Source organism: Anguilla rostrata, chromosome 13, assembly GCF_018555375.3.
Source record: "Anguilla rostrata isolate EN2019 chromosome 13, ASM1855537v3, whole genome shotgun sequence".
NCBI classification, from domain to species: Eukaryota; Metazoa; Chordata; class Actinopteri; order Anguilliformes; family Anguillidae; genus Anguilla; species Anguilla rostrata.
This window is the reverse complement of record NC_057945.1, coordinates 4271887-4295233: the sequence shown is the minus strand read 5'-3', so window position 1 is coordinate 4295233 and position 23347 is coordinate 4271887. Positions and strand designations below refer to the sequence as shown.

Genomic DNA, 23347 nt, shown 5'->3' with positions numbered 1-23347 from the left:
CAGCATCCTGATTATGCGAGTGCATTGGACCGCACGCTGTATTGTGCAGACGTTCTACTACAAACGTTATTATAAAACTATTTAAAAGTTAGCAGAGAGGAAAGTGTGTTCAGTTATTGACACAAAATATGCCAACAGGAACCTATGTAGCCCCTGCTAATGTACCCCTACAGCAGCATGTAGCCCTGGCTATTGCACCGAAAACAAATGCTTGAGAATCCGAAGAATACACCTGAAATGTCACAGAAAATACAAAGCCGATTTTGCATGGGAGCTCTTGATCCACGTCACGCTTTTAAAATCCACCCTGGGGTCGCTGGCGTTCTGTGCTAGAGGTGACCTGTACATGGTGACATCCACACGTATTAGCGAAAGGTTTTCTGAAGCAGCAACAGGTGGTTCCTGGAGATTAACAGAGACCAGTGAAGGGATTCCTCTGGCTGCGCAGTGTGCCAAAGAGTCTGGAGACCGGGGACACCAGCTCTCCTACCCTACGCATGCCCAGAGGCCATTTTACAAGCCTCCAGGCAACCACTGCAGTGCTCTACCTGCTGCACCGCTCTACCTGCTACACTGCTCTACCCACTGCACCGCTCTACTGCTCTACTGCTCTACCCGCTGCACCGCTCTACTGCTCTACCCACTGCACCGCTCTACTGCTCTACCCACTGCACTGCTCTACTGCTCTACCCACTGCACTGCTCTACTGCTCTACCCACTGCACTGCTCTACTGCACTACCCACTGCACTGCTCTACTGCACTACCCACTGCACTGCTCTACTGCTCTACTGCTCTACCCACTGCATCACTCTACTGCTCTACCCACTGCACTGCTCTACTGCTCTACTGCTCTACCCACTGCACTGCTCTACTGCTCTACAGCTCTACCCATTGCACTGCTCTACTGCTCTACCCGCTGCACCGCTCTACTGCTCTACCCACTGCATCACTCTACTGCTCTACCCACTGCATCGCTCTACTGCTCTACTGCTCTACCCACTGCACTGCTCTACTGCTCTACAGCTCTACCCATTGCACTGCTCTACTGCTCTACCCGCTGCACCGCTCTACTGCTCTACCCACTGCACTGCTCTACTGCTCTACAGCTCTACCCACTGCACTGCTCTACTGCTCTACCCACTGCACTGCTCTACTGCACTACTGCTCTACCCACTGCACTGCTCTACTGCTCTACCCACTGCACCGCTCTACTGCTCTACCCACTGCACTGCTCTACTGCTCTACCCACTGCACCGCTCTACCACTGCACTGCTCTACCCACTGCATCGCTCTACCTGCTGCGATTAGCAGACGCCAAACTTTACCCATACTTCCCCTGGGTGTATCCAAGGTCATAAGCGTATAAATCAGACGCTCCCTTTACTAAACCCACATTTACAAGTCAGCAGTGGCCTCTGGACCATATGCAGGGTGTTACAAATGCACACGTAACAGAGAGGATTTATTACACCATGTCAGTGATGTAATGACTGCTTTGGGATCTTAACGAGGAGAATGACATTACTTGTGTCATGTCTTCTGACCTGCTTGTGCTGCATGGGAGCTGCAGGGCAGCTGAACTGGTTTAGACACTGCTCTCAGACGGGCTCCACGGTCTGGTGCCGAATCTGGACCGTACCGGTGCCGACCGTGGTGCCGAACCTGGACCGTACCGGTGCCGACCGTGGTGTCGAATCTGGACCGTACCGGTGCCGACCGTGGTGCCGAATCTGGACCGTACCGGTGCCAACCGTGGTGCCAAACCTGGACCGTACCGGTGCCGACCATGGCCGGCAGCCACCCAGAGCGGTGAACAGTTGGCTCTACAGAGCACCAGCTTGATGCTTTTAAACTCCACAGTCCAAACCATGAAAACAGAGGCTATTTTCTATTTTAATTTACTTTTAATTTAATATTAAATATTGGCCAGAGTCCAGCCAGCAAGCTCTGCCTGGAGGCTAATTTGGATTTGGTTTTTTTTTTTCCCCACATCAAAAATGAAACAATCAAATTCACAGATTGTAGTTTTAGAGGAACAAAAACATTAATTTTCCCAGCTTACCAAGGTTAGATGGAAGCTCTCTCGAACCTAATTACATATCTAAAAGTCCAGAGGGAGAAGGATACAGGACAAATCAAATTTACAGGAAGAGGTCATTTCCACTTCAAAACTCAACTCACTCAAACTCAAATCCTGCCGGGGCTCAATTTCTATTTTAAACATGGGCTCGTACGGGGCCCATGGGTAACGAATAGATAAGGAAGTGACCAAGGACAATAAGCAGTGGGTCAGGAGGGATGGAGGAGGTGAATTTGACTGGTGAGCGAGCACTGCATACCTACAGCACATGTATGACATCTAAACAGGATGTCAATTATTAACCGTCTGTTATTATTTACTTATGACTGTTCGAAGCAACAGCGGTAATATAATGTTTTAATAACATGAAATTCTTGAAATGTGAGATTTCCGTAGGTTTTAGGCTGAAGAATCAGTGTTCGTGTATAGAAGCGCTTCTTAATCCTGGTTCTAGAGAGCTGCAGGGTCTGCTGGGGTTCCCAGAAGACCCTGCGGCTCTCCAGGGCCAGGGCTGGGGACCCCAAGAGACCTTGCAGCTCTCCGGGACCAGGGCTGGGGACCCCAGCAGACCCTGCGGCTCTCCAGGACCAGGGCTGGGGACCCCAGCAGACCCTGTGTCTCTCCAGGACCAGGGCTGGGGACCCCAGCAGACCCTGCGGCTCTCAAGGACCAGGGCTGATGATCATTGGTGTGCAGCGTCTAGTTAGCAGCTGTGTTGCTACACACCTTAGTGTAGCAACCTCCTCTGCAGTACTCCTCCACCAAACGATGGAAGTGTCTGAGAAGGGAAGGATGAAGCTTACCCACACTGCTTTGATTTAAGAATAGGATTAATGACCTAATCTCAACATAATGGGGAGAAGCCCGAATCGTTTAACAGTAATGCAGCATCATAGCATGAGGCTCTATAACCTCTCATTTGTGCGGCTCCACACAAACTGCGGTCTGTTTGGCTCTGCTTAGCCTAAAAGGAAAACAGTGTATTTTCTAATGCTGTAAATAGGTGAAGACTATGGAGTACATCTATCCAAATGCCTACGTAAGCATGAGCGCATCAGAACAGCACACAATTTGGCTGAAGTTAATTTTTTGTCCTGTCCAAAGAAATTGTCCCGCAAGAAATTTGTTAAATGACTGGTCCACCATCTAATAGGGTTCATATTCACGTTCTTAGCCTTCTGGCTGCATAAACTGCCCCCAAGATCACGCACAGATAACACAACCCCGGCACATTACAACCAGGCCCAGGACTGAACGGCCTGCTCTCAAAAGCAAAAACTCTTACGTTCTCGTGTTCTGAAGACGTGCTCGACTCACCATCCCTACGCTCACAACGGCCACCTTCCAGTACCCGCCCCCCCCGTGTGTGCTTCTCTGCCGTTTTAGGTGAAGTCACGACCGCTGTGCGCATCCGGCGGCGAACGCGATTCGGAACGGAGGAGCCTGCATTTCATCTGCAGGGGGCGTGACCGATGCAATTCCAAACTCGGGCCCTGAAAGCAGAGACGTGTAATTAACGGACGGCTCGTCGGGTGGTGGAGGACGGCACGCTCGTTAGGAGGCTAATTGGCGGAGCTGAGGCATTCCGGAGTCATTTAGAAAGAGAACTGCAGGCGAGACAGGCCAAGCCGGGGGGGGAGGGGAGGCAGGGGGGCGTGGGGGGGGGCTGCTATCAGGCATTTATCTGAGGCGATAGCGTACGAACCACCGCTCATTGGCAGACAGAATCGGCTGCATTCCGGCACGTTCCGCCGCGCGCGCGTGCAGAGGAGTCTTGACGGATGGCGGGATGCAGAGTGCCCGCCGCGACCTTCAGTCTCACCTTAAGGGCGCGACTGAAGGTCGCGTGCGCCGCGGACGCCGCTAACCGCGGAGATGACAGACCGCGCGCCTCCGCCGCGCGGCAGGAGACGGGTCGATGGTCTGCGGTAATTACCACGACGACCAGCAGAGAAATGCGCTCCCGCCGCTCTCAGAGATTCTTCATAAAACAGAAACCCGCTTCCCTGGAAAAAGAAACGCTATCCGACGAAAGGCGAATATCCGACGCCCGTTCGCAAAATGGTGGACGGCCATTAACCCGAATACATACTGCACTTAAAAACTCCTCTGTTTCACACAGCTACAAAGAATCTGACTGAAAAACAGAGTAACCTGGCACTGTGAACGTGTACCTGCAGTTTGGCACCGTAAACATGTACCTGCAGTTTGGCACTGTAAACATGTACCTGCAGTTTGGCACTGTAAACGTGTACCTGCAGTTTGGCACCGTAAACGTGTACCTGCAGTTTGGCACTGTAAACATGTACCTGCAGTTTGGCACTGTAAACATGTACCTGCAGTTTGGCACTGTAAACATGTACCTGCAGTTTGGCACTGTAAACATGTACCTGCAGTTTGGCAATGTAAACATGTACCTGCAGTTTGGCACTGTAAACATGTACCTGCAGTTTGGCAATGTAAACATGTACCTGCAGTTTGGCACTGTAAACATGTACCTGCAGTTTGGCACTGTAAACATGTACCTGCAGTTTGGCACTGTAAACGTGTACCTGCAGTTTGGCACTGTAAACGTGTACCTGCAGTTTGGCACTGTGAACGTGTACCTGCAGTTTGGCACTGTAAACGTGTACCTGCAGTTTGGCACTGTAAACGTGTACCTGCAGTTTGGCACTGTAAACATGTACCTGCAGTTTGGCACTGTAAACGTGTACCTGCAGTTTGGCACTGTGAACATGTACCTGCAGTTTGGCACTGTAAACGTGTACCAGCAGTTTGGCACTGTAAACATGTACCTGCAGTTTGGCACTGTGAACGTGTACCTGCAGTTTGGCACTGTAAACATGTACCTGCAGTTTGGCACTGTAAACGTGTACCAGCAGTTTGGCACTGTAAACGCGTACCTGCAGTGCTTACGCTCTGAATTTTGTTTACTACTGAGCAGAAACGGAAGTCAACTACAGTGCCTTCGGGAAGTATTCAGACCCCTTCACTTCTTCCACATTTTGTTACGTTACAGCCTTATTATAAAATGGATTAAATTTGTTTTTCAATCTACACATATTACCCCGTAATGACAAAGCGAAAACAGATTTAGAGATTTTAGCAAATTCATAGAAAATTAAAAACTGAAATATCTAATTTACATAAGTATTCAGACCCTTTACTCAGTACTTTGTTGAAGCACCTTTGGCAGTGATTACAGCCTCGAGTCTTCTTGGGTATGACATTACAAGCTTGGCACACCTGCATTTTGGGTATTTCTCTCATTCTTTTCTGCAGATCCTTTCAAGCTCTGTCAGGTTGGATGGGGAGAGTGGCTATTCAGCTATTTTCAGGTCTCTCCAGAGATGTCTGTTCGGGTTCAAGTCCGGGCTCTGGCAGAGCCACTCAAGGATATTCACAGACTTGTCCTGAAGCCACTCCTGCGTTGTCTTGGCTGTGTGCTTAGGGTTGATGTTGTATTGGAAGGTGAGCAGTCTCAGTGCTCCGAGGTCCTGAAGGCCTGATTGAGTGAAGTGCTGCTGGAGCTCTGTCAGAGTGGCCATCAGGTTCTTGGTCACCTCCCTGACTAAGACCCTTCTCCCCCGACTGCTCAGTTTGGCCGAGCGGCCAGCTCTCGGAAGAGTCCTGGTGGTTCCAAACTTCTTCCATTTAAGAATCTATTCTTTGGGACATTCAAAGAAAAACTGGGCAAAAACCAGGCAGAAACCCCAACAAACGCGCAAAGGAAAACTCCTAAGTGAGAAGAAAACAGAAGCGGCACATTTACATTCAATGCAACGGCCCACACACGCCACACACCACACACGCGTCACACAGGCTGCACCCCACACACGCCACACACCACACATGCGTCACACAGGCTGCACCCCACACACGCCACACACCACAAGGACTGCACACCACACACGCGTCACACAGGCTGCACCCCACACACGCCACACAGGCTGCACCCCACACACGCAACACACCACACGCGCCGCACGGACTCACACCACACACACGCTCACGCCAGTGCGCAGCTGCTGCTGACGGTGCGTGAATGCAGGCGATTGGCTTTGAACGTTTATGCAGGAGGCTGGGAGCTCGCCCTGGAGTGGAGGCAGCGTTGTCTCCAGGTGCGTTTGACAGGCTAATCTGAGCGCTGGGGCTCGGTCTGCGCAGCTCGGCTCCTTCCATTTCACAGCACAGGAAAGAGCCACGTCTGCTGGAAAAACCAACGCGGGATGCGGGAGAAAACTGCCAGCCAGCCACTGAACACCAAGACATTACCTCACCGGCATTTAGCAGACAAGCTCATCCTGAGCGACTTACTAGCTCAAACATAAGTGCCAATATCAGGAACAGAAGTGGATGCACTCCCTCGAGGGGGAAGGCCCGAAGAGAGACAGCAAGAGCAGAAGAACAGACTCAACTGACAACCTGCCGACTGCCCTACTGAACATTTCACTAAGTTATACACAGAAGAACAAAACTTGAGTACTAAACTATGTCACAGGAACAAGAGCACAGAAACACAGTCACACCCAATAAGGTGTTAGAGGTAACAAGTGAGGCGTTTGGTGCGGTACAGTTCCAGAGAGCGTCAGGGTGGAGGAGCCCAGGTGTAGTCTGAACAAGCGGAGGTGCAGTCTGCGTAGAGCGATGGCCAACACCTCTGCTGTTCAGGCGGCTATGGGACGGCCGGCCGGCCCACCAGAGGGGCCAAAACAGAAGGCGGACATGACCATGGCCAGGGTCCTGACGTCAACCCCATCCAACACCTTTAGGATCAGTTGGAACAGCAACCACGAGTCAGGCCTAATCACCCAATCAGTGCCCGACCTCACTAATGCTCTTCTGACTGAATGGAATCAAATCCCTGTAGCAATGCTCCAGAGGTTGTTCCAGCAGCAAAGGGTGGACCAACTCCATATTAATGTCCATAATTTTTGATGAGATGTTGGATGTCAGTATTAGTGTCAACATACTTTTGGCCACACAGTGTATGAAGGGGTAATGCACTTAATAAACTAGTAAGCCATCGGGTACTAAATCTGATGCGTCTGGTTACAGGCAGCCGGTAGAGGGCAGTGAGGGAGGGGTGTTTGTCGGCAGGTTTGGGTACACGTCTGGGTACACGACTGAGGTACTGAGGTCCCAGCTGAGTTCATGTGGGGTCCAACTAGGGCTGCGAACGGTCCTGCGTGTCATCCTAAAATTGCTTTTCCTTGTACAGGGAAAAGGACATCCTGTACATCTCTTTGGCCGTCTCTCAATTACAGAAAAACACCACAGCGGGGGGCGGGGTGAGCGGGTGACTGACAAACCAAACTACCCAATAGCGCTTCTGCGAAGAACCTTCCAGATCTGTGCTCTCCTGCATTGCTGCAGCTAAAGCTCTGACTTTGATAAACCCCGCGTGTGTGTGTGAGAGTGTGTGTGTGCGTGTATAGTGTGAGTGTGAGTGTATATGAATGTGTGTGTGTGTGTGCACGTGTGTACAGTGTGCATGTGTGTATGAGTGTGTGTATAGTGTGCATGTGCGTGTGTGCATGCGTGTGTGTGTGTGTATAGAGTGTGTGCGTGTGTGTGCGCCTGTGTGTGTCTTAATCTGTGTGCATGAGTGTGTGCGTGTGTGTGTAGAGTGTGTGTGTATAGTGAGTGTAGAGTGTGCATGTGCGTGTATAGTGTGAGTACGTCTGTGCGTGTGAGTGGTGCACATGTGTACAGTGTGCATGTATGTATGAGTGTGTGTATAGTGTGCGCGTGTGTGCATGTGCGTGTGCATGCGTGTGTGTGTATAGTGTGTGTGTGTGCGTGTGTGCGTCTTAATCTGTGTGACTGTGCGTGAGTGAATGTGTGCATGAGTGTGGGCATGTGTGTGTATAGTGAGAGTGTGAATGTGCGTGTGAGTATGTGTGTGTGTGTGTGTGTTTGAGCATGTGTGCGTGTGTGCATTGTCTCCTCTCAAGGCCACACCTCAATTTACAGGGGCTTTTGTTGGATTTTATGAGTGTGACTTTAAAGACAAAAAGACTTTTATGTGTAATACTGTCTCAACACTGCAGAGTCATTTGTGAGAGATTAATTGTACACACCAGACACTATTTTCATTGTGCGTTTACATTTTAGGCAATTTAGCAGATGCTGTCTCCCACAATGACTCACACAGATGGCAGCCTTTGCACAATCATACAGCTGGATATTTTCTGATGGCGATTCTGGTTTAGTATCCTGCTCAAATGTACAATGGCTGCAGCCCCATATGGCAAACCTACACTCACAAGCCCGGTTCCATCATCATTATGCTATACTGCCATCTTCAGTGTTTGCCACTCTTATTACTGTGAGACACATATGAAATTAAAATAGTCCATTATTCTACAAATGGTGTCCATCTTATGAAATGTACAGTCAGATTCTTTAAAACGACATTGTTATGACAACCAGTGGTGAAATAAGCGGTCCTACCATAGAGAGCTAAATGGAACAGCAGGAGTGTAAGTCTCCACTGGCATTGCCCTAACCAGAGCAGGATGCAGCACATGGCCACTCTGTGGTGGATAAGAGTGTGTAGGCAGGGCAGCACCGCACCTCTGATGATGGTCATAGCGATGCTTCTTTGGATCGAACTCTCCACCAACGTCCACAACAACGTCACAGGTGGCCAGCACTGCAGGGTCCCGCGTTCGAACGATTTCCGCGTCCTGGGCGGGTTAGATTAAATCGAGAACAGGTGTTAATGGGACAGCTTGCATAACTATAAAACTGCACACCACTGCAAGTATAACCATAAACATATTAATTTAAATAGCAACATATCTGGCAACCCTTTGATGGCGTGGCTAGTTAGCAATATAACGAGTACACTTAATATACAATAACAAATGCATGAGATTTGGAAGCGTGTCAAGAGATATCACGCTTTTTAAATAGCCATGGAATACACTTATGTCCTTATTCGCTTGCAAGGCAGTGTAGTTTAGCACCTAGGTACGTACCATTTAGTGAACAGAGTCGGGCATGTGTATACCGGTAGGCTTACAGAATAGACCGCTTTACTTGTGCTTTTTAGACTGAAGCCAGCTCACGTTGGCATGCATTGTTCTGTTTTGTTTTTAATGTATTTACCTTGTATTCTGGGAGCTGCCGAAGGAGAAAGCAAGCGAACACTTCATCACAATGAAAAGTCCCGTTGTGGGTACCAATTTTAGGCACCATGTTCTCTGCACACACGCGCTTTGCTTCGGGTGGTTGCATGTAGCGCCTTCGGATGCTCGCGGAACTGAACTGCGCCTGAGCGAAACGCAAAGCAGCGAATGCTTCGGGAACACAGAGGACAGGAGCTGACCCGCGAAAAACAAACGCTGAAGACAGAGCCGATCTGAATATACTGGCACGCCGCAGGTGGACGGAAGTGAACATGGAACTAAGCTAAAGTCCACTAACTTACTAACGGAAAGGACCGGTTTTGCCGACGGACCGGCGGATGTGATGTGATATTCGTAGTGTCCTGGCTTTTTTTTATTAATTCACATTCATGGTTAAATTGTACGACCGTGTTGATCACCCGTAACTGGTGCCAACCGATTTCAATTTACTGCAGAACCACCAATGTGCAGGAGTCATTTTCACTTTCTGTGAAGGTTTTCTTTTAACTGTGTCCTTTTAAACGTAGTATGAGTTCGTTCGTCATTACAGTAGGCTACAGTTTCTGTGCTGTACAGCTGCACTTTAACAGTACATCCCGATTTAGGCTCTCTGGCTACCGCTCTCCCCGACCACCCGGTAGTGTAAACAATTAATAACTGTATGTTCATTGAGTGTAAATCATACTTTGCACTTCTGTATTATAACGCACTACTATTTCAATAATATTTGCATGTGGTTTTATATTTGGTACACAATCAATAAAACTGTTTTCCAAAGTAGGAATAATGTTGAATATTATACTGGATATTATAGTATTTTGGAAATTGATATTATTGTCTATTGTCGCGACTTGCAGTGATGGTTAGTAGTACATTGCATGTAATCTGGTTCGCATAAAAACAGGTAGCAAAAAATTAACTAATCAGCCCAGGATGGATTTATAAATAAACAAAATCTGATTATGGTTACTTTTATAAAGATGACATGGTTATATTTTGGAAGACTTTAACGTACAATTCAGACACACACCACATATTCAAACACTTCAACACCACTCACATGCAACAAGTGAGACTTACATGTATTGTAGCTGGACATTCAAATAAAAATAATGGACTATAGTTTTGCAAGAAACAGACAAACTGATGTATTTTGCAATAACATTTATTTTGGAGTAAGCTAAGGTAATGCAACTGGAAGTTATCCTAAAATAATTAGATTATATAATGCCTTAAGAGCAATTCAGCCAATTGTTTTACTAATTACATTTTTGGCCTTGTCAGTTGTAATCAGTAGCAGATTACATTTTCCAAGTAATCTGCCCAACACCGGTGTAAAGGTTGATCTGGGAGATACTGAAGGCAAAAGCATTTACTTGTGAACAGACACACTGGGACTTAACTGCAAATCAGGGCTCACATTCATAAAGCAATATGACCAGAGGAAGCATGAACCTGGGTCTTGCACTCTTCTCTGTGAGATGCTTTGTGAATATAAGCAGTGGTCCATTCTACACGTGTAGATAGAACTACATCCATCGCCATGGCCCTTTTGGACAAAACCAAAAAAAAAAAAAAAAACAGTTCACTTTGCACTTAAATGAACCATACATGTGATAGGCTATTATAAATTACACAGGCTATTATAAATTAAAGATCTTCTGCTTATTAGAGCATTCAAGGCACTGGCTTTATTCATTAAATTAAAGAAGGAAAAAAACATGAGATTGAGAGAAAAATAATTACTGAAGCATGAAAAAAACAGAAAGAGGGATGGAGAGAGAGCGAGAGAAATTGAAACTGAATTGAGAGAGACAGAGAGAGAGGAGAGAGAGAGACAGAGAGAGGAAAGAGAGAGAGAGAAAGACAGAGAGAGGAGAGAGACAGAAAGACAGAGAGAAACCATCACTGGCAGTAATTCCTTTCCCTAGACTCCAGCACCTTGCACCTTGCTGTGAAATCTGCCACACTGCGATGCCTCCCCGCTGTCCCATTCTGTCAGCTCAGATCTGTCCTGCGAGCAGCTGAAAATACGTTATTTTTAGTTACATTTTCTTTTCTCAACACCTTTCCCACCTCACACACCCACCCCCCTCACCCCCTCCCCCCCCCAAACGTTAACAGAGAGGCACAAATGAAGCCAGAAGACAGGATGAATGGAGATTAGGGTGGAAGAATGGAGCAGGTGAGAAGAGGAGGAAAGAGGAAGAGGACAGACAGAAATAGTAACTGCTGGACTGAATAGGTGATAGGGCAAAACCGGCCTTTCAGTTTATGAGGACCAGCCAGCCTCTTTCTGCAGGGGGTCCCCAGGCTCTACAGCACACACACACACACACACACACACCCATACACACACACACACACAGACACACACGCACACACCCATACACACACACACACCCATACACACACACACACACACACACACGCACACACCCATACACACACACACACACCCATACACACACACACACACACACACACACACACACACACACACACACACCCATACACACACACACACACACCCATACACATACACACACACACACAGACACACACGCACACACACACACAGACACACACGCACACACGCACACACACACACAAACACACACATTTTGAGGACCTTCTCTCTTGTGTATGCTGGTTTTCATCCCAACCACAGTTGCACACTGTGAACTGTAACGAACTGCTAATTGTTCGTAATTAGACAATTATAATGTCTATTGAGGGACGATTTACCCTATTGAGCCACATTGTGTCAGAAATAGCTGCGCTTGCCACAAAGAACAAAAGTCCCACATTCACTTCCCAGGACTGTTCAGCCGTCAAAGCGATGAATCATTTCATTTTCTGTGAGATATGTCAAATGATGCCTTTACAAAGATGTTGCATTTCTAAAATGATTCAATTATCACCTGACAGACGAAATTTAGCTAGTTTACGTGTGTATGAATCCACTAATTAATCCACTAATGCTCAATATTGTTTAAATACTTACAAATTAAGCACAGTAAAATGTTTTGGATACATTTGCAGCCTGCAGCTGTAGCTGGTGTTTATACAAATGTTAAATCAAGATACGATTGAGCTAATTAATTAAGAGCAGAATTTGGCACAAAATCCTGAAACGGACCAACTCTTGCCGTGCACCCCTGGTCAAGCATTTAGCTTGGGTTGGCAGTCCTGCTACACTGTGTTGCATCAGTTTTCCTGTGTGTATGGTCGTGCGTGGTGCCTGTGTGCCTGCATACACAATTTGAGTGGAATTATTTGTTTCCTTATGCTGTAAGTGAATATTTACGTGTGCTTCGCAATAATTATTGTTAATCCCTTAAATAATGTAAATACTTACTATTCATGACGTGTGTGTAATCATTGTATAATTGAAAACATTTTTGTGTTTTCAAGCATGTGTATATTTTAAGGTTTGAGAGACCTGCCAATCCACAGAGAAAAATGACCTTGACTACAACCCCAAACCCTTTTATCTGCTGATCCTTCAGTTCTGCCGTTTCTGTCTCGTCTGTAGTGAATCTGATGGAGAGAGACACTTTGGTGAACTGGAAACGACAGCGGGGATCCACAGCGCGCGAGTGTGACAGAGCGACGGTGAAGACAAAAGAGACGGGAAATGATCGTTAATTCCCGGGCCATTCCGCGGTTGTCAAACCAATCTCAGCTCAACAGTGCCACCCAGTGTACTGAGAGTGCCATAACCATAGTGTACAGACAATTATTATTATTATTATTATTATTATTATTATTATTATTATTATTATTAATGTATTTGTATAGCGCCATTTCATACATGGAGTGCAGTACAAAGTGCTTTACAGCAGACAAACAAAGCATTTGTCAGATATCATTTTATAAAACTAAAAAGACGAAAAAATGAAAAATGATTAAAATCCATTTAAAATAACATTAAGAACACAGTGGACAATTCATTTAAAAAAATAAAATGAATGAATAAAACAAAGACATAAATAGATTAAAAAATAGATAATAGTAAGCAACATAGCATGTGTAAAATAAGGCAGCACTTTATGACAACTACAGAAAAATAAAAACAATTTAAAAAGAACATTAAGATGTCCTAAGGACAATACAAAAGAATTCAATGAAGAAATAAATAATCTGTCTGTAATCATAATTGTATTAATTAAAAAACAAGGTAAAGGATGGGTCTTTAGTTAAAAATAAAACAATAAAAATAAAACAGTGGACAGAGCTTGCCAGTCTTATTTCTATTGGTAGGGTGTTCCACAGTCTTGGAGCATGCAAATAAAAAAGCCTCTTCTTCATGGTTAGGATCAATTATTGACTCCATTTTGTAGCTGTAAGGCACCCTGCCCAATTCCCACAGGTACAGGTTGTGGCCGTTTAACGGCAGAACGTAAGCAGTCCTGTTTAAGTGCCCAGCCACTGAATGGAAAGGGAAACAGGAGAGGAGAGGTTTGCAATAATTTCGTTGGACGTACAAATACTGTGCGGATGCAACTGCAGAGAGCCCTGCTGGACTGTGTTCTGCATTAAGTGCGTACAGTTCACTCTTATTCGACATGATCAGAGGTGTCAATTAAATCACTAAATTTGTTGATAGGCAGAGCAACCTGGTGGGTCAACCTTTGCCAGAATGAACAACTCAAAATGAATTGATACTCCTAAGAGAAGGGTTAGTAAAAGAGACACAGGCACAAAGACAAAATATGCAACATCTCAGTGAAAGGCATGTGTTCAGCAGGCATGGGTTCAGCATGTGTTCAGTGAAAGGCATGTGTTCAGGGAAAGGTATGGGTTCAGCATGTGTTCAGTGGAAGACATGGGTTCAGGGAAAGTCATGGGTTCAGGGAAAGGCATGTGTTCAGTGAAAGGCATGGGTTCAGTGAAAGGCATGTGTTCAGTGAAAGGCATGGGTTCAGCATGTGTTCAGTGAAAGGTATGGGTTCAGTGAAAGGCATGTGTTCAGCAGGCATGGGTTCAGCATGTGTTCAGTGAAAGACATGGGTTCAGCATGTGTTCAGTGAAAGGTATGGGTTCAGCATGTGTTCAGTGAAAGGCATGTGTTCAGCATGTGTTCAGTGAAAGGCATGTGTTCAGCATGGGTTCAGTGAAAGGTATGGGTTCAGCATGGGTTCAGTGAAAGGCATGTGTTCAGTGAAAGGCATTGATTCAGTGAAAGGCATGTGTTCAGGGAAAGGCATGGGTTCAGCATGGGTTCAGTGAAAGGCATGTGTTCAGTGAAAGACATGTGTTCAGGGAAAGGTATGGGTTCAGCATGTGTTCAGTGAAAGGCATGTGTTCAGGGAAAGGTATGTGTTCAGTGAAAGGCATGTGTTCAGGGAAAGGTATGGGTTCAGTGAAAGGTATGTGTTCAGTGAAAGACATGTGTTCAGTGAAAGGCATGTGTTCAGGGAAAGGTATGTGTTCAGTGAAAGGTATGGGTTCAACATGTGTTCAGTGAAAGTTATGGGTCCAGGGAAAGGCATGTGTTCAGTGAAAGGCATGGGTTCAGCTAACTCAACGATATGCTTAGAGCTCAGTTCTTTTGAGCATGTCAGGTTTTCTTTAGGCTTGGTGTGGGGAGTCTATGGCACTGTCTGTTAGGCGTGATTGGCAGGTGACAGGCATTTATAAAGATTTTTTTGGAGACCATTCAGGCAGCACATTCAGTAGTTCTTAATAGAGCTAGGCTATTTCCGATCAGAAACATACAACTGGCAGGTCTGTCATCAATGCATTGTCTTACTGGTGAAATACTGTGATCCAGAAATATGGGGCGATTATTACAATGCATGTTTTGTCAGAAATATGACACTAACACTCACATCCCAGGACCTTGACCAGTCGTGTCAAATCAGAATTACTTTCTCTGTTCTATATTTTCCATATTTTCTGTTTTTTGGAAAGATGTTTCATTTTTAATGAATGAAAAGACAAACGAACAGTTGAAAACAACAAGGTCCTAATTTCTGAAAGTATCAACACCTGAACTCTGACGCTCGAACATTTGTGGAGTTGGAAGACAAGGCGCACGTAAGCCAGTCAAAGCCAAATTACAGTAAGATAAGCGTACTCGGGGAGAACCTAAAGACTCCCTGAAGCGATGGAGTGACTGGGTGTAAGATGGCACACAGCACTGCTGGACAGTCTCCTCTCAGTGGCCTATTTTCCCAGATTAGATGTCTTGAGCATCATGTAAAAGTGATAATGATACGCTGACCTCTCTCTTCTCGGGGGTCGGATGCTGTGACCTCACAGGCGAGACTGTTAGAGAGTGTAATCTTCCCGCTCGGAGTACATTCTCACCCGCTGCTGTCACATGACTAACTCTAATCGTGCGGTTTGTCACAGCTGTGATGGTATGACTTCGTCTCTGCGGTTATTATATTTCAGCGGTTCTGCATTTGAGCCTCAAAAGTGGAGCTCAGTGCTGTTGGCTTGTTTCAAAATGAATTCAGCTTCTGAGGTCGAAAAAATATTTCTTATCTCTCTCATCCATCAAGCAGGTTAAATCAAGTGGAAATTGCTTAACGCTTGTATTTCTCCTTCCTTTTTTCACACTCCCTATCTGATTCTCTCTCCTTCCCTCCCTCTCCCTCTCACCCCCTCTCTCAAAATGTACATGGCTTGCTCTCACTTCATGAGCTTGGTAAGATAATTCTGCAAATGGAACATGCAGAAGGTAATGACAAGGGTACCCTTTGCAGAAAGAAACAACCATTTTTGGTGCAGTGGGTATGGTTTAGCTTTCCCCTTTCCACAGTTTGAAAAATGCCATTCCTGATGTCAAATCATTCCTTTTTTTCCCAAAACTGCTTTATATACACCCTGTCTTTTTGTCTTTATCTGAGTGTTAGCTTCATTATTTTATTGGTATAATTATTGACTCCTGTTTAATTTGAAACCTCACATAGCCGTCATAAGCAGCCGCAATATCAGTGTGCAGAATCCTGTGTTTTGCTGTCCTAGAACTCCCTTCAGGCATTGTGGCTTGGTAAACGCTCGGAAAATCATAATTGTAGATTATGAAATTAATTGCACATCACAGCGCATGCTGGAGAAATAATTAGTTAAACGGAGGGAAAATTGTTTGACACAAAACAGCCTGGCAGGACAGCTTTTGAGCGCAGATAAAATGTTGATTTATTAGCCTGTTTCTCAGGGTTATGAAGGCGCACAGTCTGAGTCTCATGGAGGGCGAGCTGAGCCCCTGCCCTGGGCATTTGGGGGAGGGAGATATTGAGAGGAAGCATCTGCAGCTCGGATAGTTAACATCCAGGGCATTCACAGTGTATCTACAAACCCATCTGCAGCTCGGATAGTTAACATCCAGGGCATTCACAGTGTATTTACAAACCTATCTGCAGCTTGGATAGTTAACATCCAGGGGATTCACAGTGTATTTACAAACCTATCTGCAGCTTGGATAGTTAACATCCAGGGCATTCACAGTGTATTTACAAACCCATCTGCAGCTCAGATAGTTAACATCCAGGGCATTCACAGTGTATTTACAAACCCATCTGCAGCTTGGATAGTTAACATCCAGGGCATTCACAGTGTAGTTACAAACCCATCTGCAGCTCGGATAGTTAACATCCAGGGCATTCACAGTGTATCTACAAACCCATCTGCAGCTCGGATAGTTAACATCCAGGGCATTCACAGTGTATTTACAAACCCATCTGCAGCTCAGATAGTTAACATCCAGGGCATTCACAGTGTATTTACAAACCCATCTGCAGCTTGGATAGTTAACATCCAGGGCATTCACAGTGCATTTACAAACCCATCTGCAGCTCGGATAGTTAACATCCAGGGCATCCACAGTGCATTTACAAACTCATCTGCAGCTCGGATAGTTAACATCCAGGGCATTCACAGTGTATTTACAAACTCATCTGCAGCTCGGATAGTTAACATCCAGGGCATTCACAGTGTATTTACAAACCCATCTGCAGCTCGGATAGTTAACATCCAGGGCATTCACAGTGCATTTACAAACCCATCTGTAGCTCGAATAGTTAACATCCAGGGGATTCACAGTGTATTTACAAACCCATCTGCAGCTCGGATAGTTAACATCCAGGAGATTCACAGTGCATTTACAAACCCATCTGCAGCTCGGATAGTTAACATCCAGGGCATTCACAGTGCATTTACAAACCCATCTGCAGCTCGGATAGTTAACATCCAGGGCATTCACAGTGTATTTACAAACCCATCTGCAGCTCGGATAGTTAACATCCAGGGCATTCACAGTGTATTTACAAACCCATCTGCAGCTCGGATAGTTAACATCCAGGGCATTCACAGTGTATTTGCAAACCCATCTGCAGCTTGGATAGTTAACATCCAGGGGATTCACAGTGTATTTACAAACCCATCTGCAGCTCGGATAGTTAACATCCAGGGCATTCACAGTGTATTTACAAACCCATCTGCAGCTCGGATAGTTAACATCCAGGGCATTCACAGTGTATTTACAAACCCATCTGCAGCTCGGATAGTTAACATCCAGGGGATTCACAGTGTATTTACAAACCCATCTGCAGCTCGGATAGTTAACATCCAGGGCATTCACAGTGTATTTACAAACCCATCTGCAGCTCGGATAGTTAACATCCAAGGGATTCACAGTGTATTTACAAACCCATCTGCAGCTCGGATAGTTAACATCCAGGGGATTCACAGTGTATTTACAAACCCATCTGCAGCTCGGATAGTTAACATCCAGGGCATTCACAGTGTATTTACAAACCCATCTGCGACAGACAGGCGCTGGAATTCAGCATTAGCTATGCGTGCTATGCGCAATGCACGGGGAGGTTGTTTATTACTGCGTTGACGTGTTTGTATCTGCCCCATATCCAAATAAACTTTAATGCTGTAATTATTATACCTATGCTCATGCACAAAAATGCACACACACACACACGCACACACATACACACGCATGCACACACACACACACGCGCACGCATGCACATGCACGCATGCACGCACATGCACTTACACACACACATACACGTGTTCACGTACCCACACACGCACAAACACACACACACACGCACTTGCATGCACACACATTCACACACACACACAAGCACACACGCGCATTCACACACACGCGCGCACGCACAAACGTACACACACATGATCATTAGTAAAACTAGTGTGTGACATTTTGACAAGTTTATCATTTCATATTATATAGTTCTGTACATTTGCCAAAACTAGTCATCAGAGTTAGTAACATGGCGCTGATTGATCATATGATTGATCATCCTAAATGAGGACAATACCAAGTTCATGTTATTCTCAAAATCCCATAAGATTGATCCAAAGGACTTCATATTTATACGCAGAAGGGTCCCTAAATTGAACTTGTCCCTATTATGAGTATTTGGGTTGATAACAAGCAGTGGATTAAATAGTTCTCTTATACAGAAATAGGCCCTGTTTCTCGCCTGAAAGCAGGAAGAGGATTGGGCGGGCAATACTACTTCCTGTACTGGATTACGGTGATGAAATTTATAGGCATTCTGTCCGTAGACCCCTGACTTGAGTCCATCACTCGGCTCTGCGGCAGCTTCTGTCATTAAACCCTGAGATTCAGTCTAATACTCTGCTCTGTTCTGCCTTGAGCTCTATATGATTCAATGACATAAGCTCACCATTGAGCTCTATATGATTCAATGACATAAGCTCACCATTGAGCTCTATATGATTCAGTGGGAGGGGCCCACCATTATATGAGTAGCCTGGTCAAGCTCATAGTACAGTAAAGTTATGAGCAGCCTGGTCAGGCTCATAGTGCTGTAAGGTTATGAGCAGCCTGGTCAGGCTCATAGTGCTGTAAGGTTATGAGCAGCCTGGTCAGGCTCATAGTGCTGTAAGGTTATGAGCAGCCTGGTCAGGCTCATAGTGCAGTAAGGTTATGAGCAGCCTGGTCAGGCTCATAGTACTGTAAGGTTATGAGCAGCCTGGTCAGACTCATAGTGCTGTAAGGTTATGAGCAGCCTGGTCAGGCTCATAGTGCAGTAAGGTTATGAGCAGGTTATTTGCATTGTTTAAATAATTATGTTCATTACAGACCCTGGCAAATCTGCAATTTGCATAGGTCAAATGTTTTTTGTTTTTTTTCCAGTTAGAGTCCAGTTAGTTTAACATGCACTCAATACAAAAATTTAATTAAGGAATCAAACAGCCAATCATTAGAGTTTTGTACAGCTTGTTAAAGAGCTCTAGAGTGGAGAGACAGCATGTTTTCTGAAGTGGGTGTTGAAGAATAGGAGGCAGGTAGTAATAAAGCCTGTGGGGATAAGAGAGAGTTAGTTCTAGTGTATAAAATGTCTGAGGAGATCGAAGGCCCTTGCCAGAGATCAATCATGGTCTGTCCTGTGTGTCTGGCAACCAGCCAACTGCTGAAACCAGGAGTTCGACATTTTAGTCAAAAGGTTCAGCAGTCTAGTCAGATGATTATGGTGCAGTTATTTTCGTAACACTTCAAATGCAGGCTACTCAGATGTGGAACCCCGAACATGCAAAGCGTGTTTACTTTCAGGTGTATCTCAGTAGTTTAAAGCTGAACAATGATTAGGGAAACAGGAGGGACAAGATCAGACATGAGGAATCAAAGGAAGATTCAATGATGAGATGAGCCACTGCAGCTTTGATTGGTCTCGTAAGCTCTCATAGTCATTATGAACCTAAAGAAGAGAGGTTGTAAAGTCATATTACTGCAATATCACCGTACAGGCAAATGTGTTTAAAAAAGAACACAAAAAGGAAATAATTACCCACAGAAAGCCTCTTAAACACATATGATGCCCCCTCACAGTAGTCACTTCATCCAGCCTCCTGTACTGTCGTCTTCAATGTTCTTATCGCGCAATTATTTTTTTTAAATTGAAGTTACTATTTGCTTCCCTCCAGTGGCCAGAAGCAGTCATGGCAGTTAATTTGCCCGCGATTTTAAATTTGAGACGGTTGAATAGTGATAGAGAGATGCTTATAAAAGAACAGCTGTTTATCTTGTTCAAGGTCACGTGGCTGCTTAAAAATATAATATTTATGTAATATAAACTCCACGATTTCCTAAAATTTGTAACATTTTTTAAAGATAAATTATAAATGTATTTCTAGCATGCCAGAGCCCAAACCCCCCCCCCCCCTCTCCACAGGTCCCGCTTTAAAATTTTCAAAGTACCACTTTAAAAGTCTCTGGCTCTGCATGTTGATATCAGGTCAATTGGCAATTACATTACATTACATTCCCTTAGCAGATGCTCTTATCTACAGCAACTCACCAAAAATGGAGAAGTATGCTCAGTATTACAGCAGTTTAAACGTGTGTACCACTAAAATTGTCTCAACGTGTAATGTATGAAATAAGCGTTGGTAATGAAATACATTTTCGAAACATTACGGTGCTTTGTTCTCAGCTCACCTGTCTGTTTTAGACCGGCTATTGGGAGTCTATGGGTTGTAATGTCAGAGATGAGCATCTGACCGCATAATGCATCCTTACAGAGGAGGCCATTAAGTGAAGGTCTTACAGTCTAGACTCCCACACAATCACACATAGGACTGAGTGAGTCACCGTAGAGTGTGTACGCTATGAGGCATCAATAATAAATTATATCTGTGGCGTGCTGCGAGTCACAGGATTTTGAGTCACGTCCATTTCTGGACAATAAGCTCTTCTGTAGATTCCAGGTGGTATCGAACCTTCTTGGAGCTTGGAGGGCTGGATTCTCCTAGCCCCGCCCGTGATGCCAGCCGCAGCTGAAACTCCACAGAACAGCGACGGGCAAGAAGGATTGTGTCCGTCTCCGGGTTTCGTGCCAACGTCTGCCCTCAGCCATCTCATTAGTCCTGTTTCTGTAATTGATATTTTAGCTGCATTTCTCAATAAGTTCATGAACGACAGGTGAAAACCAACATCATGTGTCCCAACGTGAAACATCTTATTGAGGCATTACCGACAGTTAAACCACAGTAAGTGTATTGAGAAAATGAGACAATTTGGCCCGTGTGATTGGTGATAATGAGGACCTGCACACACAGCAGGCCCAGGAGGAAGAGGAGTGTTCAGCCCTGCCTGAGCAAGAGCAGAAGGATGGAGCAGGAGAATATGGCTTAATCCCGGCAGCTGGAGGAGAAGGAGACCGTTTTACTCTCATCTCAGATGTTTGAGGTCCAGAAGACAACGGGCCTTATTCACAAAACATCTCTTAAATTATTTTCTTTTGTTCTTAAAAAATGTTCAGACAACTAAACAGTACGAGATTCATGACAATGCCAGGGTTTGTTGAGGTAGGACCCAAGCGCAGAGCAAAAACACAGGAAGTCCAAAAGCCAAGTTTTAAACAAAGACTTCGCTGACAAGATAACCAACATGAATGCTTGTAACAGAAAAACACAACGAGGAACTCAAAACACTCGAAAAAACTTGAAACAAGCAGCGGGAACTCAAAATTCTCAAAACACAGGGACCAAACAGCCAGGGAGCACAACAGTAGGATCACCATACTGAGTGACAGAGAAGCAAGACTTATATTCACAGAGGGCTAACAACACACAGGAGAACACAATGCACAATAAACCCAGAGAGGAGAGGGATAACGACACACAGGTGGGCACAACGATTGGATAACGAGACACCAATAATGGAATCAACACAGGAGAACGCAATCAGACGAACGAACCACAGTACAAAGATGTGAAATGCCGCCAACTGGTGGCCAAAAAAGGAATAACCGGAACAGAAAAGGCAGAACCATGACAGACACATGTGCAAACCTTTGTTTTTGTGCATAAATCCCAGATCTGGCTCTCGCAAACTTGCCACCAAATCATCCCCTGATTTAATTGGCTAAAACCTTCGCTAATGTGTGGTGAGCTTTCTGGCGCAAAATGGCTGCCGTGCTTCACCCAGGTGGGTGCTACATATTGGTGGTGGGTGAGGTGAGTTCCCCTTCATCGCTGCAAAGAACTTTGAGCATTCAGAAAAGTGCTATATAAATGCAAGGATATTGTTATTATTATTATTATTAGTATTATATCCCAGGTGTATGAGATGAGGAATTCTTTGTAAATTTTATGCACAATCCTGTTCATGTGATTTGCAAAAGGAAACAGCCATGAACAAATACAGATTTTAAAAAAAGATAAATGCCAAAATGTTCGTGGAAACGTTCATACACAGAATTTACAATCAAATATGAGTGTACGCATGTTTCAGAAACGAGGGCCATTGTATCTACAGTACCTCAGCCCCTGTGAGTAATGTCATTTCCAAAATGTGTGTGTGTCTAACGGATTCTAACATCTCACAACATAAGGCAGCAAAGGGGAACATTTTTTATCGTTTCCCGATTTTCTCTCTGTATTTTCCCTCTGTAATATGTTCACTGAGAAGTGTTGTGTGACAATTTATAAATTGTGGTGAACAAAATAAATATTGATTGGTTGGTTGATTGGATTGGTTGATTGGTTGGTTGATAAGCATCTTTATTGGCTTCCCACTTCATCTCTAACGCCTTCATCTTCATCATCCAATATGTCCCCTCTCTGGCAAATATTATTAGACACACCTGGAGACACACACTCTGTCAAACACACACACGCACACACAAAAAAACACCCACACACAAACACACACAAATGCATACACACTCTATGATGGATAATGAATGTTGGGAATAGTGATCCGCGCATTAAATGTTTGTTTATGTAATATACGTAATTACATGTCATATAATTGTGTACATTTCATTAAACTACATCGTGTGTACATAATACGTTACATACGTAAGAACTTTGCAGTAATGCTAAGATCCCAGTAACGCCCCGCAATAACGCACAAATCTGTTTGTTTGTTTTTTAATAAGCGCTCTGCCGCTATCGCGCTGCCTCGAGGTTGTACATTGGTCCTGTTTCCTCATTGGTTCAGGATGCGACTGCGGATTCGCTCACGTGAATCTGGGCACGGGATAAACGGGGGGTGAAAGAAAATGTCTTCCTCAAAGGAAAATATTAAAACAGTACAAAACACGGCTTTCATTGATTGTTTCATGAATAAGATTATTAAACTCTGACGTACGTATAGAG

General features: G+C 45.0%; 1 protein-coding gene across 1 annotated transcript in view; it reads right to left on the bottom strand.

The window, feature by feature from the left end:
- myg1 (myg1 exonuclease) overlaps positions 1-9538 on the bottom strand; it is a 34125-nt gene extending 24587 nt beyond the window's left edge. Inside the window, exons 1-2 of the mRNA XM_064305055.1 lie at positions 9198-9538; positions 8661-8773 (exon numbers count right to left, since the gene is read on the bottom strand). Coding sequence (XP_064161125.1) covers positions 8661-8773; positions 9198-9491 — 407 coding nt within the window. The 5' untranslated portion in view covers positions 9492-9538. The remainder of the gene's footprint in view (positions 1-8660; positions 8774-9197) is intronic.
- Positions 9539-23347: the final 13809 nt, after the last annotated feature.